This window comes from Merops nubicus, unplaced genomic scaffold, assembly GCF_000691845.1.
Source record: "Merops nubicus isolate BGI_N331 unplaced genomic scaffold, ASM69184v1 Scaffold46228, whole genome shotgun sequence".
NCBI classification, from domain to species: domain Eukaryota; kingdom Metazoa; phylum Chordata; class Aves; order Coraciiformes; family Meropidae; genus Merops; species Merops nubicus.
Window position 1 is genome coordinate 1 of NW_008628546.1, and position 18,818 is coordinate 18,818.

The following is an 18,818-nucleotide window of genomic DNA, read 5'->3' on the forward strand; positions in this document are numbered from 1 at the left end:
TCTCCCTGCATCTACCCCTTCAGTCACTACAATCCTGCTATCGGTTTTATTACTACAGTTGATCTCCTTACCCACAAAAAGTGTTCTGCTGCTGTAACCTGCTACCAGCCACAAACCCTAAGGTAGAAATTAACATGGAAACTGGCACCTATGCACACATTAGAATATCAGAAAGCCCAAACTTCAGTACTGATTAATAATCTTTTTTTTTTTTCTGGATTATCTCTACTATAGCAAACTGAAAACATTAAGACAATGTTTTATTATATTTTAATATTTTAACATTGAGATTCATTTTTCAGGTAAAAATGATCACTAAATGAGCACTGGAGCTATAGTTTCCATCATGCTAAGCTGAGGTTTGTTGGTCCTGCATTAGAAGCTAGCAGTGCTTTCACCGAAACTAATTGCTCATTTCCTCCTCCACCCTTTCTCCCTCTTTTCCATTGTGTAGGTCTGACAGGTTTTTGGCTCTTTTGTGAACCATTAAAAGGATCTGAACTCTTAGAAAAACAACACAGAGAGAGAAGAACCTAACTTTTCAACTGGATCAGTTCTCTCCCATGGCTCACTGCATGCTTAAATGAAGAGCTGTCCTGCTAGAAGAGGGGATGAAAACAGTAGTGGGAATAAGACATGGGGTTTAGAGTCTGAAATGAGCTCCCAATTTTGCTTGAAGGTAACACAGGCTGCATTAATAAGTGATAAAGCAGTAACATTTATGCTTAAGAAGCTTTAAATAGCACTTTTCATCTTTCTAGTAGACAAATAAATGACAGTGTTTGGTACAGGAGTCTTTAGAATGTGGTACAGGATGTCTCTGGTACATCTGGGAAGATGCTGATGGCTTGATGCTGAAGTAAGACATTCCTGTCATAAATTTTACAAGTAAAAGTCAACTAGATTTAAGTATCAGATTACATTTCACCAGAATCTAGAATTCTTAAACCAGCAGTCTTACCAGGAAAATGAGGTATGATTTCACCATCTAGTTTGTATGCAACACCAACTTTGATTTCTGGAAACACATCCAAGATATCCAATTTGGTAAGTGCCAATCTATAAAGAAATATTACTCTGGTTAAGCAAATTCAACAACTCTCAACTCTAATCACATTGTAAAAATGCCAAAAGATTCCTGCACATTGCAATTCATTGTCTTTCCTTAGAAAAATAGCTGGTATGGCACTAACCTATTAAACTGGTGTGACTTTAAAAAAAACCAAAAAAACCTACACAAACAAAAGGACCCAACAAAAAAAGCTGTTTAAGTTGCTGGGGGGTTAGGTCTAGTCTTGTAAGAAAATAGCAAAACTCAAACAGATATTCTCCAATTAAAGTGACAGGTCTATAGCTTTAAATGTTAGAATTTTAATTGGTCTGGGTGCTGCTAAGATACTTTATGACCATTCATTTGAGATGCTTTCAGAGCATGATGCCTGCTGCTGCCTGTTCCTGTCCTTTACTATAGAATAGGAACATTTGGCAAAGGCAGCAAAATAATCAAACACTGTAAATAACTGTCTGCATCCTGTTTTATCTCATATATCCTGAAAATCACAAAGGAAAAAAAATATAGGGAAAATTTAAGTAACGCATGTATTTACAGTTTGATCTGCTATAAATTTTATACTAGTTTTGTTTCAGACACCTATTTTTCATTTTAATTAAAACACCAAAGATATATCCACATTTTTTACATTTACACATCCTGGTGAAGGTACTGATGGGTTTCCATCTGTCTTATTTTGGAAACATACTAAAAACCAAAACCTCACAAACTGTATCAGGTTTTAAGACCTTTGTAATGCACTTGATTTGGTTTGGTGGTAGGAGTTGCTGTAGCTTGAATCAAATACTAAGATAAATAAGTGCTTCCTGAATAATTTTAAATGAGAAATAATGATATTACAAATAAAGGAAAGAAAAATTATGAGCATGAGAGTGTCAACTATAAAAACATTTAACAATAGGAAAAATAAGCAACATTTAATTTATACAAATATGAAAAAAAATCAACAAATTAAGACTGTCTATAAGTTATTAACTAGTATATGTACAATTTAGAGTAATCTGTAGCATTTAATGATTTTGAAAGCTGTCAGAGTAACTCACGCAGTGAATCCATTAATCATGTAGGCATATCGGAGTAACACAAGGTCCAGCCAGCCACATCTCCTCTTCCTGCCACTGGTAACACCAAACTCTTTACCTCTCACTTGCAGCAAGTCTCCAATTTCCTAACAAAGAGTAATATTTGTAATTTGTAAAATTTTGTAATATATTACCTTAAAACTTCTTCCCCCATTTTTCACACAAAGTTGTCCATTGAGATAAAAAGATAATTACAAAATGCTATTTCTAATTCAAGAGAACACTATTTGAGAAAATCTCTCAAGATTTGTTTCTGCATAAGCTTTCTATTCCATAGGAAGGCCTGAGAAACTGACAATTAGATCTGGTGGTCCTCTAAGCTCTGTCTAGAACCAAAAGAACGAGACATCCAAGCACACCGTTATCTACTTGCTCTCAGCCTGCAACTCTGAACATGACAGGCACACCAAGTTATTCCACCCAGCTACAGGTCCCACGTAGGGCTGGTAACACTCACATTATTTTGTTCTGTGGGAAAGGCACCAATTCCAACTCTGGTTGTATATGCTTTCACGACTCCGTACACCTCCCCGACGTTCTGTGGTGGCATGCCCAAACCTGTACAGACACCTCCAACCGTGCAGTTGGATGAAGTCACAAAAGGGTATGTGCCTATAAAAAAAAAAAAAAAAAAAAATTTAAAAACTTGGAAAAACAAGGGTTTTAAACTATTTAAAAATAAATCTAACCTGGTGAGGAATAGTACTTGCATTGCACTTAACTAGGTTTCACAACACTAAAAACCAAACCAAAACACACAATAAATGTATTTTGCAGTGAAGAACATACTTAATGAGCTCTTGGCTTTCTACACACATTGTCTGACCCTTCTTTATCGAAAATGACAGAAAACTTACCACTTACTTCAACTGGTACAGAGGAAAAACTTGACTATGTAACAATTTTGTATGATCATACAAGTTAAAAACAGGAATAAGGCAACAGAAAATCATGCCTTGCTATCTTATATAAAATATTTTCAAATTTTTCTGTTGGTGAGTATTTGAAGGGTGACTCTTAAGAAAATTATATTAAAAGGTTAGAAAATACAGGTTTACCATTTTTCATTTTGGGAGAAAAAATAAAATACAAACTGGTCAGCACATTATATGGATAAGAAATTGCAAAGAAATACAGACATCTGGGAAAGCAATTTTGCTTACATAATCAAATGAAAAAATTATTTCCAGAATTAAAAGGGTAAAAAAAGGCTCCTTGTATATAGTCTAATTCATTATTGGTGAAAGTTTGTCTCTAGTTAAATATTCAGCTCTCATTTAAAAAGAAGCCTGGACAGCAAAGACAAGTGTTGAACATCTCAAAATCCTTAGGCCTACACTTTTTTCTTTTTTTTTTTTTAAAGTAATGGAAGGTGAAACAGAACATGGTAGTCCTTAGTTGCTTTGAATTGTGATCAAATGCTTCAGCCACACAGTAATTATATGTAAGTGAGAGATTTCTAACTCATGTTTCAGACCTTTTTTTTCCCCCTTTTGGTATAAGCCTCAGAGCTGGCTAAGAGAGGAACAGCTAAGCCAAAATTAACTGAGAGCAATACAGACAAAGTTAAAAAGTTAAAATCCTTCGGAGACTGTTCAGTGACATTTTGCAGACTAGCGTCAGTTATTTCTAGTTTCTTTTGCTTAAGTCTCTCAAGAGAAAGGTCACAGCCTTACAGTTGATATGTAAAAGCAGTTTGCAAGCAATAGTCTTTATCTTTCTTAGTACACAGTAGTTGGCCTTTTCTTTACTGATGGGTAAATATAGCTAGTGGACGTCACAGAACCTGAGCCTATCCTTACTCATTTTCAGCTCCCAACCTGCTATATTGACATTGGTTTATCTTCATTCGGTGCTGAACAACACAGACAACCCCCCCCCCCAGGGACACAGGCATGCAAACTTCACTACGTGCTCCAGAAAAGAGGGACCGACTGCAAGGCTGGGGATTTACCATCTTCACTGCCAACAGACACACATCCATAAACTCACTTTGCTATTACAGACTTCTGTGCACCAAAGCACAGAAAATACCCTCACTCAGAACGCTCAGTACTCACACTTGGCATTGTCAAATCTTTTGACTAGGACTTGGCTATTGTAAACCCAAGTGTCTAATCCAGAGAGCAGATATTCTCTCTGTGTGGGGGTCTCACATCACAGGCAGCAGAAAAATTTAAATGGCCCAAACAACTGTGTACATATTAAATGTACCTGATGAGTTTCAGACTATTTGCATTTCTTATACTCACATGAAATTTAAAATTCTCACTACTTACAAAAAACAACTCCCCTTAGAGTTTTCTGCAAATATATTTGAAGCCTTCTTTTTTGTTGTTGTTGTTGTTGTTTTTTTGGCTTGTTAAAAAAGGAAATTTCTTCCAATATTCAGGTTAGCCTGGGAAATTCTGGTGCTTACACTTACAGTAACTAGTCTTAGACATAACATTCTCCTAAAAGAGGCAGCTTCCAAACTCAGTATCTATGTTTAAAAATGCCCAGTATCATTTGCAAGCAGAGTGTGTGCCAATTTTGTAGTTGTTTGACATTAGTCCTTACAGGCTTCACTCTGAAGCTTAAGCATCTTTCCAGCAACAAGAAACCGCAGTTACAAGACTAGTGAGACTGAAGGGTGACAAAATGCAGTACCAAATCATGTAGGCTGCTTATGCCTATACAGAGAACAAACATAATAATCTCATTTAAAAAAAAAAAAGCTGCTTCTGTCAAGAAGCTTCTAATTTTATTTGCAAAATTACATTTTAAGGAAAGCTGCACCGTTTATAATTTCAAATTGATTGGGACAATCTTTTTACCCTGGCCTCAGTAAACAATACAGATTCTCAACATCTTTCCTTAAATTGTTAAACAGTGGAAAACTAAGTGTTTTGTAAAGGGTTTAAAAATTGCAAACTGACACTTCAAAAGCCAGCAAGTATTTTACATACTTTGCCTCTCAAAGCTCTCCATTTCGCTTAAGTGTTTTCCATAAATGCATACAACTGAGTTATTTCACATAAAATGTATAATATTGAAGCAACAGGTAAACTCTGCTTCAGAAAAGTCACCTGATCTTTACTGTCACTTAATCCTGGGAGTCTAAAGCTTCTTGAAATAATTTAACAAGAAGCATTGGGAGAGTTTGTGTTTAGTGCTCCTCTTTCAAAATCAAAGTATATAACTTAGGTGTGTCTCAAAAAGGTTATACTTACCAAAATCTATGTCCAACAGTGCTGCATTTGCACCTTCTACTAAGATCTTCTTTGGTGGTCCATGTAAAGCCTCATACATGAAATAAACACCATCTCTTACCATTGGTTTTATTTTTTCCATGCAGCCCTGTATAATACAAGAGACTATTATATAGTATTGTTTCATTATGATAAAGCCAGTCAGTACAAATGCTATTGCACCCTCATAACAATGGTCTTAGTCCTTTTGAAAAGGAAAAGCAAACGAAGAAATGCTAAATATGCTGTAAGACATGGCCAAGGGAAGGAAGAACCTTAGGCTCAGATTTACACAATAGACATATAGACTTCCTAGGAGGAAAAAAAAGAACAGAAGAGGAAAAAAAGGAAGAAAAAAAAAAAAAAGATATAAAATCAAAACTTTTTAAATGCTTTAGAACTATTCAAGCTTGAGTATCACCACAATACTTTACTATGTTCAATATTTCCTTTCTAAACATTCAAAATTTCTCCCCCAAAACCAGTATGTGGGGAGTTCCACTTCTGGCCATCTGAAGACAACAAATGCACACAAACATAAAGCAGCACTAATTTATCATCTATATACAGGTATGTTTGTAAGTAAAAGTAGAAAGTTATTTATGGGAATAAAGGGTCAAGTGCCTGAATGCCACGGAGTAGCTGGTGCAAGAAGCCAGTAATCTTCAGATTACTACCTGGTACATAGACTTTTTCCCCATGAGAACATACAGAAGTTCTCAAGCTAATGATTCACTTCACATGAAATATAACACTTTGTCTTTCAGAAATTAAACAGTCTATTAGCATAAAACAAACAGTAAGTGCAAGTTATTTTCCGCAAGCTACAAATACCTATTATGTTTCTACCCTACCAATGAGTTTCAGATATTCTGTCATCTTAATGTGTATTAAATAAACTATAAAGCATTATAAAACACTCAGCTGTAACTGATTTTTAGGTCCACAGATTGGTAAAAATACTACAACTCAACATGTGTAATGTATTAAAGTAAGACAAACAGAAGTGCTAAGAACTCCCATACACTCCTTTCTAGAGCTGGTAAACTGAGTTTATCAGCAACTAAAGACACAAGGAGGATCATTTCTTTGGCACAATTTTCTGAAAGAATTAAATATCTAGATGTGGATATCCTCCCCTGTTCCACACATACTTCAATGGTTTTAAACAATCAAATTTGGCTGAAGTTTTCTGAAGTGGGGAAAAAAAAAAAATCTCCTGAAGTTAAATTTCTATAAAATGCATGAACAAAAAGGGTGGGTAAGGGTAAGACACATGATTTTTTTCAAGTAAGAACTTGGGTGCACCACAAAAAAAAAAAAGTGGACAATTAGACATAAGAGAATTAATACCAGTGAGAAATCTCACAGCTGTCCCAATTCCAGGGAAAACATCAAATCAGAATTCATAATTAACTACAAGACCAGTTTGCTGGCAATCAGGCTTCACAAGTTCTACTGCTATCAACTTACATTTTTCTACGATGTTAGACAGTATTTTTTTTCCTTAAGGCTTATTTCTTCAGAATAATAATTTACTTTCATTCTTAAGTTTCTGACACAAGGAATTAACATTCCACTTTACAATGAAATAACACCTTTACCAGCTACACTCTTGGCGTTTTGTTTGTTCGTTTGTTTTGGTTTGTTTTTTTCTCCTAGACAGTATGTTTGAGCAAGTAGAAGTCAAAAATAATTCTCCCTATACAGGCCTTTTTTCTTAAAGTTTACAATATTTCTTTTGAAGCCAGTTTTGAAGTGCGGCATAAAGCAGGGTCAAAAGTGTCTTTAAGGATGCTAGCAGATACTTTAAAATTGATATATACCAATTTCCCATGGTATTTATTATGTTTTAACTCCTCGCACAAGCACAAGCATCAGTCACCAAGAGATTTACCTATCAGTAAGTGCCCACAGTGATTATATTATTTCACTGACAGAAGCAGGCTTACCTTGAGCTTCTTCAACTCCCCTTCAATGTCTATCTCTAAGGTAGGATATATTGCCTTGTACTGATTGGCCAACACTTTGAACCTGGAAGGCAAAAACGCTTCACTAAGGTTTTTATTTGTCTGTTTTCCTCCTCAGGTCCCCACCAACCATAGCTTTTCCTGGTTACATATCTGCTATTATTTGGCGATTAAACAACTTTAAAAAATAAAATATTTTAATATCAATAAATCAATAATTTAATAAAATCATAAAAACATTATTTTCATACTTTAAAATAATTTAAATTTATAAAAGTAACAGCAACAAGATGTAATTGCTTACACAGAGTACTATGCAGAAACTGAAAAAACTATGCTTATGACTGTGCATTAAAATACAGAAATTACCTCTCAGAAAATTCATCAAAATCAGAAACAAGATCACACATTCTGAGTCCACTTCGAGCTGCTTTTGAAGAATACACTGGACCAATTCCTTTTTTGGTAGTTCCCAAACTTTCAAAAGATAATAACAGGAGTTATTCATGACACAAAACTGAGGCATTTTCTCTTTAAAGCTAACACATCATTGGCACAAAATGAAATGCTGTTAATTGTGAGCACTTAGAACTTTATGCTTCATTTAAAACATGAGATACTTTTAGTATGCAACTTAAGTCTCAGAATATCACTGTAGACATAAACACATTGATTTTCTACACACTTCTGGTTTTCAATCAGTAACTTTTCATACTTTAGTGAACCCTTACATATTTATTTGTACATGATTTCTAACTTTTATACTGAAGACTGAATGCCAAGACAACATCCTTCAGTACTATGAACTGAAACTAACAAATACCTTCCCGAAAAACTGTCCTGAAGACTTATAGTCTTCAATTATAAAATTCCACATATGCAGAATTGCCCAGATTTCTTCAAACTGCCTTGAAGGTACCATCATCATAAGCACAGTTTAAGAGGGACTTCATTTCAAGCAGAAGGTACAGGTCATATCAAAACTCTGTTATAATCTATCAGTTAATATACAAATGAACTTAAATAGTTCATAATCAGTACAAAATTTTAGTTAGGTCATTAGTAGTTTGGAGTAGATTCAAAACAATGATCTTGGAAAAAAACAAATTCTGTCACTTAGACTCAATGCTGAGTCTCAGGAAGTGTTGTGTTTGCCTCCAGTCCAAAAAGTAACACTCTTATCAACTATGCATCACACAGTATCATTTAAACAGACCAGGACATTGTATCTTAACTAACTGACTCTAGCCTCCACCCCAATTCATACCCTCCACAGAGAATTTTTCTTAAGGAGGAGTTGATTTCTGTTTATTTTGTTTCATTAAGACATACCTCTTAAGTCTTTTATGAAGTGGCAAGCTGTCACAAGACTGTATTTACAGAAGTTAAACCAACTGTATAAGCATATATGCTACATTAAATTAGCTTTTCTATAACCCTTCTGCAAGGGAAGCTACATGAGCCTTACTTGTGACTGTTTTTGAACTACATTTGAACAGATAAAGGCATTCAGTTAAAAAATAAATTCACTATTTATAATGATCAACTTTGAAGTGTTAGAGACAAAAGAATTTTAATACAAAATACTATGCAGTCAAATCTACAGTTAGACCTGCTAGGTGGCTAATTCAATTCTCCACCACCAACAAACAGAAAACAGCCTTCTGATAATCAGTTTATGATGGCCTACGCTTGTCAGCCTGTGGTAGTACTTCCCTCGCTACAGTTACTTAGGTAGCCTTAAAATTTAGCAGGAAACAGCTTAGAACCTTCAAGCCATCAGCACTTTTAACAAGCTTGAAAACTCTTTGGCTGTTGCAGAATTTCAAGAACCCCACAGAAAGAAGAAACAGCACTTTTAAGAACGACTTAAAACTTTTTAGCTTTGAATGCAACTTTTTTTTTTCTGGGTTTCTTTCAAACAAATTACTTGGAAAAAAGCGGTTATTTCTTCATTCGGCTTTCTCTTACCATCTTTAATGCTAACTACTAAAGTGGTTCCCTATCACAAGCACCTGAGTGACTGCCCATCCCCTAGAACTAGAGAGCGACTAGGAAACTGCAAGTCAGAAACATAGCAGCTAGTTTCTGAAAGTTGCAAAAGCTCCAGAAAGTCAGTGGCAGCATGTAGGAGACAATGCGAACATTTACATGCACTTCGGACAACAAAGCTTTGCGAGAGGCTAAATTAGTTACATCAGACTTGTCAGTTATTTGGAGTGAGAAGGGGTCCTTCAACCTCCATAAACAGAAATGTATTTTTACAGAAACAAACACCTGCAGTAAATAATTAAAACTGTAGGAAGCAGGAACTATTTTTATAAAACAAATTAGAAACTAGGAATTTTTTCATAAGGCAAAATATCAAGACACAACCCTTTCATCAAGAACATAATCTTACTACTACTTTTATCTACTTACTTTTATTTACTTACTACTATTTTTATTTTACTATTTTTACAAAATGTAAAAAATGATCCCTGCATACACACTGAAGAGTTACAAGGATAATTAATACTTTTTAAAACTCATTGATAAACAATAAAGTATTAAGTCATATGGTTGTACTAAGCCATGCTGCTTGACAAAACAAAACTACCTACTTCTTTCCTGCTTGTTCTTGCCTCTGTTGTTCTTGGATGCCATCAGCAGCTTGGTGGAAATCAAATACTAAGAAAATAAAAACAACTTCGGTAGAAAATTTGTGTAAAACAAATTATCACATCAGTAACAATTTCTTCAAACCTACTCTAGCTCAGTTTATCAATATGGAAAACAAAAATACACACACTGAAGAGAAGCAAATAAAATGACAAGACTTTTTTTTCCTCTCCTGTTCCACAAAGTACATTTTCTCACAGAGAAGATTTCTATTTTTTCAGAGACCCTTTTTCTTTTATTTTAAGTGTTTAGTTTGTAAAATACTTGCAGACTGTATATATGCCTCCTGGAGAGTAATTAAGCCATTTCAAATTTGCAGTGGCCAAAAAGAATGTGCAAATGAACCATACATTTGAAAAAGCTCCTGGAAAACAGGTTAGAGTAAAAACCATCATACTGCTGAAATTTAAGGTGGGAACTTTAAGTAAACATTCCCATTCCATCTAAAGATTTCTTAAAGCATTTTATGTTTTAGACAATAAATACAATACATTTGGAAATAAAAAAGCTCCCACCAATATCTGTTATGTAAACAGAAGTCATCTTCACAAGCCCTGATTTTTTTAAAGTACTGCATAATCTTGTAATTAACAGTACATAAAGTATTCCTTCCACCAATCTTTGTCTACCAAAAAAGTAGTAAACTTATTTTTCTTAAACTGTTTACCACCTGAAAGTTAAACAGCTAATATACACATTACCCAGGAAAGACTGAAAATTTGCAAGAAACGGACTTGTAATAAGTACTCTAGTCTCTTTTGAACAACTGTGGTTTCCTTTGTTTGGCTTATCAATTTATTTTTTTTTGCATTAATAGCCACACGTCCCCATAATTTAAAGGATTAGATTATCCCCAGCAGCTTGAACCTATTTTTGGTTGACTTTTTATTACAGACTAATCATTCGCAGATCATCAATACCCATTTTAGAGAAGGCCTATTTATCACAGCAACAGATCTCGACTGTCATCAAAAATTCTTAAACAGTAGCAATCCGAAAGTTCATTTATGTCAGGAGGTTGAATGACTATGAGTGACAGTCAAGAACTGTTCCTTTTTAGTCAGGACCTGCTTAGCTCTGAAAACTTGAGAGTACTGCCACTGCAATACAATCATCGCAGAACAGTTTTTCTAATAAACCCATAATTTCCAAGTAACTCACCTACAGTGATTCTACTCTCTGAAAGGATTTTAGAAACTTAGGAACAGTTACCTATTTCAAACATAGTAGTTGCTCCAAACTAAAACCGTATTTATTCTGAAATAACATGTTCACTCACTAAGCTATTGCAGATCTGTCTAAAAACAAAACACCCGAACAAAAACAACCAACACTACAACCAACCAACCTCCCCCCCAGAAAAGCAAAACCTTTTTTCCGGTGTTATAAGCTTGTATCTGATAAAAAGTAAAAAGTATGCATCTCCATGAGATGACTACCAGAGCAGCAATAACCCTATTTCCTAAGACATGCAGTTACACAGCTATTATGTTACAATAGCTAAAGATCTAATTTAAAGGATGAATTTATGCAATAAAGATGTCCTAGGAGCGATACAGGAAGAGCCTCTGAAGCTTTGTGTGGGCGGTTCAGACGCTACCTCACTCCAGGGTCTGAACTGGGGAGCTGCCTGGAGCAGAGGCTGGAATGGGCGCTTGACCGATGAGCTCCTGGGGAGGGGGCAGCCACGCTCTCCATCCCTGCAGTGTCCTCACCATAGAGTCTCCTGTCTGAAGCATGTGGCAATGTACTTGGTAGGGAGCCCATTTGTTTGGAAGTCTTGCCCAGTGACGTGGTTTCCCAGCAGAGAAGTTGCTATAAGCAACTCTGCTTTTACAACAAAGGGGGAAACGAAACCTTCAGTCAATTAACTTCTGAACTGCTTTTTGACTGCTTTGCACCTCTCATCTTTGCCTAGGAAACTGAACCTGCTCTCCTTACCAGGTTATGCTTATGGAACAGGCTTAATCAGCCTCTAGAATACAAACATGGGATGGTCCCAAGCCCCAATTTTTTTTTTTAAGATCTTACATAAACCAAAGCAGCACATGGAGACTTAATCCAAACAAAAAATACGTATCTATACAAAGAGATGGCTAAAAATTGACACACTTTTACTGCCATGGAAAGTTCAGAGAAAACAAAGATTAACACACACAAAATAAAAATCAACACACAAACATGAACTTACCAATATGAGCCCTGTCAGAAATTATTAGTCTTTTTTCCCAGCCTTCGAGCCCTTAAAAGACAAAATGTAACAGTTTAAATTCTGGTTTTGTACAGTATTTTTGTCTTCTGATCTATAAAGAATAAATACTTTTCATGTTTAGTCCTTGGTCAATCTATTTAAAGATTGAGCAATCACACTCCAGAGGAAAAAAATTAAGATTTCAATAATTAAAACTTGATAGCAGTCAAGCTGAGAAAGTCAGGCTTATTCTGAGGAAGCATTCTAGCTGTTCTACTAGTTACTCAGTATCAGCAATCAATGAGTAGCTTTTTGGTTTTGACTAATCCATATCCTTGATTTACCTCACTTCTAGTAGGCTGCTGCTAAGCACGGCCATAGACATAGCAGAAGGAAACACATTTTAACGAGTTACTTCACTTCTTAAGTTCACTGCTTTAAGCAAAGAAAAATGTCTGCAGATAATTCATATTTAGACCATGCTATCTTCTGACAATGTAAAGACTTCTTTTGTCTTGTCTCCCAACAAGGGTCCTGGAACTTGTAGCAATACTCCTGTTGGAAACCAGCGGCGAAACAGAGCTCTGGAAAAACAAATTGTACTTAACCCCCGCAGAGTCATCCTCTCTCTAAATCTTTTGAGGGCAGCCCCACAAATGATTTTAAGAATAGCATCTAAACATTTTCTCACGTTTTCCTTTCTTTAAATTTTTTTCAGCTTCTTCAAAGAGTCCTGGCAAATGAATTACGACGCCATTTCCTGGAGAAAAACATTACACAAAATTTATGAGTATGGTAAAAAAATACCCCAAACAATGCAAAGACATATTTTGCATGCAGAGTATTTTAATTATTTTAACTTCCAATACATTGCAACATTTTTTCTCAGGAATTTCTCTGTAAAAGACTGATTTACACCTAAAGTATGCATTTCTAACTACATGCATTGAATATTTTAACAAAGTCAACAAACTTTCAATTCAGATCAGGACAAAGAGTAACAGCATCGTGGGACAGTCCGGAATGCAACTTCCTCTTTCTCATATCTAAAATTAACTTCCCTCTTTGTACTTCAGTTTAATAACCCTATTGTTTTTTAAAAGCTTAGCACATTTCTGTCATCATTATAAACTCTAGCATCCCCTCAGGCACTCATTTGCTGCAAATAGACACTGAATAATCCATAAACAGAGTTGGAGTTGTTAACAGACTAGCAAAAATAACAGGGAAAAAAGCTCTACCAAAAGCAAGCTGGCTTTCCTACAGCTGTCATGTAGCTGTGACTACTAGTTCATACAATTAACTAGCTGATATCACCAAGTGCCTACGGAGGAGCATTTCCATATAGCAAAAATGAACGATCTTAAGGTCATATCAAACTCAGTAGATCGGTAGATCCAATGTGATCAGTATAATAACATTTCACTAAAGAATGAAGGGACCTACTATTATTTGCATATCACCTAATTTCACATAGAGAAAAGTATTCTAAACACCAAAATACAAAGTATTTAAGACTTCTTCACTATAACCTTCCTGGTACAGTCCTAATCAATACTACTAATCTATTATAATAATCCAATTGTTCTGCCATTGCCCTTTTTTTTTTCTGAACCTATAAGCCTTTTCAATGGAATCCTAAGTCAGATAAGGGGTTTTTTTTCCCCAAAAAGAGATTTTAAACAGAAGGCAGACCTAGAAGAAGCTAGAACAAATTTCAGAAGAGACAAGACCAAGACATAGCAGATACACACAAGAAGATTTGTGAAAAGCTCTCTCCTGCCTATTGTATTTTTAAAGGATGGGTTTTTTCCTACGTCCACCAAACAAAATGTGGCAAATAGGGATCCATTTTTACTGTTTTCAAGCAATAACCTTTTAAAGAAAAGGTTACACAGTCACAAATCAAAGGAGAATAAATGTAGTATCATCTGACATGGCCCTCAAAACTAGAAGCTGTTAATATCCTAACCTCCCCTTCAGATGGAATCTATTTCCATGCCCATTGGTTCAGTTTCTGTACAAGTATTAGGCAGGGCAAGTTGATCCAAAATTATCCCACTACCAAATCACAATATAACAGCTGAAAAGAGGCAATTAACCACCAATTCCCATCAGACAAAGAGCTAATGCTGACTGTAGGTATACAGTCACTACAAGCTGTATCAAAGAATTGAGCAAGTACTGTTTATGAATAAGTAACCAGTGGAAGGTGCTCTCTACTTGCTATGCTGTTCAGCAAACGATGACCACTTACTCTTGGCACGTGCACAATGCTGGGAGGCAAGACTACAGACTCAAAGCAATGATACATGGAGAGAGAAGTGGTAAGAACAGCATAGCAATGGAGTCCTGACTCAGAAAAAAACACTGTGTAAGGGACAGGCGTTGTGGGTATCAAAAAAGCAGGATGGAAGTGTTGATAGGTCATAGTCTTTAGTGCCCCAGACACTCACCTGATTTGTGACACAGCACACAGTTTTAATGCTGTGTAGACATTTCATATTTACCCTCATGTTTAGAAGAAAATGTTAAGGGCTACACAGTATTATTAAGTAGATTGGTCATACAAACTATCGAAATCCATGTAGAATTTGAAACAGGATGCCAAGAGAGGGAAGGTATGTAGACTTGGAGGGACAATAGGCAGGACAATCTAAACCCACTTTCAGGAAGCAAACATCATAGATCCTGACCACATAGTACTGCCACTGCCCTACACCTTCTAAAGTACTCTCCTAAGAGGACTCCTTAGTAAGAACTACATAATGCAGAAGTCTTTTGAAGTCAGCATTCATTTCACAATCCAGTGGAAAAGGGAAGAAAAACCTAGGTTTCAAGAGGTACTAGTAGTTATTTAGCAGGATTGAAAATTAAAACAGAAGAGAACTTCTTAGAATAAAAGAAATAAGTAATAGAGAAAATAAGAGGGAATAAGAGAATGAAGATAGACTGGGCAGCTAGCTGTTTGCATTGAAAGGACAGATAAAACAAAAATGAACTATCCAAGACAATAAAATAAACTTCCATAATCCAAACTTCACAATACTTAGGGCAAAACTGAGAAGATTGCAGAACAGTTCAATCCTAAGAGAATATGAGGAAGAAAAATCCTAATCCTGTATGTTCTCAGACATTTTTTTATTTTAATGTCAGAAGTCTGTGACTACAGTACTGTCTATTTATTAGAGATGTCCCACTTACCAATGAAAGCAGTCACTTTTGGATTGATGATCCCACTTGGCAGAAGATGAAAGTCATACTCCACAGAATCCACAACAACTGTATGCCCTGCATTATTGCCTCCCTGGGAGGAGAAATGAAAAAAAAAAAAACAAACAGCTCTTAACAGCTTTCGACACTAAGATAAATGAACACACAGTATAGAAATTGAATGAACTGGTTCCAGCTCCAATTCTGCAGCTTTGATTTCTGTTACTGACTGAAGACCTTTCAGAGGTCTCCTTCTCCCAGGAAATCAGCCAAACTTGTTTTGCCAAACTAGAATTTCAACATCAGTATTATCTGTCATACAGACTTTGGACAGTATTTTGGTTCATCAAAGGTACAAAAGCTTAGAGATTAAAATGTTTCTAAAAGAAGCATAAATATTCTAGAACATGCAAACATTTCTAAAAGCCACCATAAGTTTCACTAGCTTCCTATTACAGTTAGAGAGAGGAAGTATTAAAAGTGGAACTGTGAACTTACCAAAGGGGGGAAAAAAAAAAAAAAATCACCAGTTAAACTGAGTATACAAAACCATATAAGTCTAGCTGTTTGGCAACATGCAGGCTTGTTGTTCTGAATTTTAGGTTCACTCTTTTGAATGTTTTTCTAGGCATAGGAACCAGCAAAATTAACTTGTTCATTCTGTACCTCCTCAGTGATAAGAGATGTTTGTAATAGTACAAGTCATTTTTATCTGAAACATGCTGTTAAGGAGTGAATCTAGAGGCAACAAAGATGATTGTGGTTTCTTAAACTACCAGAAAACATTTACATCAAACTAACATTTAACATTTGTAGCTTTTTTCATTATGATAAAAACTATCAAGATATTTGTTAAACTACGATGCATGTCTAAAATACAAAAAGAACGCTGTGACCAAGTCTTAAAGAGGGTCAAGACAGGCTTATGAAACTAAAAAGATTACAAAACAGTTACCAACTATTCCTAGTTCTTGTTTGCTGTACTTTTGAAAATAAGGTTACACTCTCTTGTGACTGAGTCATTTGTGCAAGAAAGATTACATACAAAATGGTTCTGTCTGTCATAACTACAGGAACATCGTTTACAGACAACTTGCTCCAGAAATAAGCAAACCACTTCACAGAAGGAAAGCCTCAAAAGAAAGACTTTTTTCAGCATAAGACAAACTGAAGAAAGGCATTATATGAAAATAAGAAAAAAGAAACTATAATTCCATAGCTTAAGATTGCATATAAGTCTGAAATATTTCCAAATAATGTATCACAGAAGACTTTCTAAGCAATGGACTCAACAGCTACTCACTTCTACATTTACAGTCATGAAAGCAACATATAAAGTCAGATATCTGACATTACAAATAAAGAATATTCTTAGATACCAAACATTTGTGCCAGTACACACAAGTGCCACAGTTAAAAGCCTAATCTCAGTGAAGTTAGCAATGAAAACTCTCATGATTTCAGTATTATTTATTGAAGGACTTTAGCCATTCCACCTCCTTTGGAAACAGAGGGAAGACATACAGACTATCACCCAACAAAGGAAACTTCTGAATTTAAGAGCAGTTTAAATTATAGAGCAATACAATACAGAGTTGGTCCATGTAGTGAAAAATATCTGGAAGTTGTAAAGACTTCTGGATGCAGAGAGCTTTCACTGCACATGATCTGACTTAATTGGAGAACACCAAATTTTCAATTAGTAACCCGTGAAACATATTGAATGCATAAATAAAGCAAGTCTTTTAAGTTTATTCTTTTATGAAGACAATAAATATTCAGGAATAACCTTTCTCCTCCCAACCTTTCTACTCCACAGTAGCTGCCAGGAAAGATTATTTATCAGTCTACTAACTCCACAGTTTTATCTTTGATTTAAAAGGATATTGGTTAGATGACCTACCTGCTAACATAGTTAGTTAATGACGTTAGCAGGCAGATCATCTACAACTATTTTTGAAATGCAATTCTGACACTTCTGAGCTACTGCAAGTGACTCCACAACTAGACAAACAGAATTCTAAGAACTATTAGGGTATATACATATGCTAAAAGTAGAAGCCTTTTTTAAGTAAGAAAAGACGTTGTTCTACTCAGTGTTTGAGAACTCAAGCAAACCAAACCTTTCTTGGGGAAGAAAGAATAGTTATGTACTGAAGTAGCATTTACAGTCAAATACATCCGCTGAAAGTGGCAGGTGTTTTTTTCCTCAGATTCCTTCAAATCATTCCTTTCTATGAGATCCACTGGTAACATCAAACTAGACAAATTTAATGTATGTGCTGAAGTGTTTTAAAAGAAAACTCAAGTACAACAGTCTAAGTACAACAGTTCTTAGTTCTAAGTACAACACTGAAGTACTGTGGCAGTAGTAATTTACAAATGGGAAGACACTGATGCATGAACAAACTGGACTAACCTATAAGCAACGTTAAGATTAGTGAATGGCTGTTCATTCGAAATCCCCTACTAACTGGATGATTTAATTTTATGTTTTCATTCTCACTTTATTTTTAGAAAACATTTTTTTTGCATCATGAATGTCAAATAAAGAGAAAGAAAATTTGGCCATTGTAGAGATGAGATCATGATTAAAAATTCTTAGTCTTTTGAAGTTTGCCAACCTACTGGTGCCATTCAGACATGGTAGCTTCAAGTCCAGTGCTCATGTCTGCTTAAGTAAGGTGTACAGAATGCAGACTCAGACTGATCATGAGAACATATCCCCTGGTTTTTGGTGGTGTCAAGATTTCTCCCTTGCATTGCTGGGTGATGCCAAGGTGTGTTAGTTCTGTGCAAATGTCTCTTCACCTTTTAAACCTTCAACTATACACACAGCACAGCTCATATGTCATCTTGAAGTAAGCTAGTTATATATACTTCTACATGTTTACTGTGAGCAGCCATATTTTAAGGGACACTCTTAGGCCATACTAATACCTCAATGTTTCCAAACGCTTGTTTTCAGATGAGACTCAAAATCTGAACCTCAGAATTCAGTTCTCTGTACCGCCATGATGCTCTCAACATGAAAAGATTCAATCCCAAAAGGGCCATTGATAGCAGCTGTCTGACAGAATATTAAGTAAGTTCCCATCCCGCTCTGGATGTCTTCTGTCAAGATGTGTCATTTTGAAAAATATTTTTAATTTCAAACTGTATTTTAGGAGAGAATTAAAACAATAGCATTTTGTGAATTCAGTGTTCAAAGTTCTGCTGTTGATTTATAGGTAATCTCTACCCTAACTGCAGATGTGCAAGCGTACAGTTACACAGTTAGGACTTGTAATTAAAAGAATAGTTCACACGGTACACTTAGAGTGAGCCAGCAGTAAAGTGTACACATGTTGTGTGCTCAGAGGTTGCACAACACAGGTTTGGTAAACAACTCTAATTACA

General features: G+C 35.5%; 1 protein-coding gene across 1 annotated transcript; it reads right to left on the bottom strand.

Annotated features, from left to right (window-relative positions):
- Positions 1–961: 961 nt before the first annotated feature.
- LOC103779055 (adenylosuccinate synthetase isozyme 2) lies at positions 962–18,516 on the bottom strand (the record flags this gene model as incomplete). The annotated part of the gene is made up of 11 exons (XM_008946672.1): positions 18,430–18,516; positions 15,411–15,513; positions 12,898–12,966; positions 12,207–12,257; positions 9,958–10,024; positions 7,724–7,831; positions 7,337–7,418; positions 5,367–5,493; positions 2,612–2,766; positions 2,116–2,240; positions 962–1,059 (listed from the first exon to the last, which is right to left on the bottom strand). Coding segments are annotated over exons 1-11 (1,072 nt in total), but the record flags the coding sequence as incomplete, so codon positions are not given.
- Between the last annotated feature and the right edge of the window lie 302 nt (positions 18,517–18,818).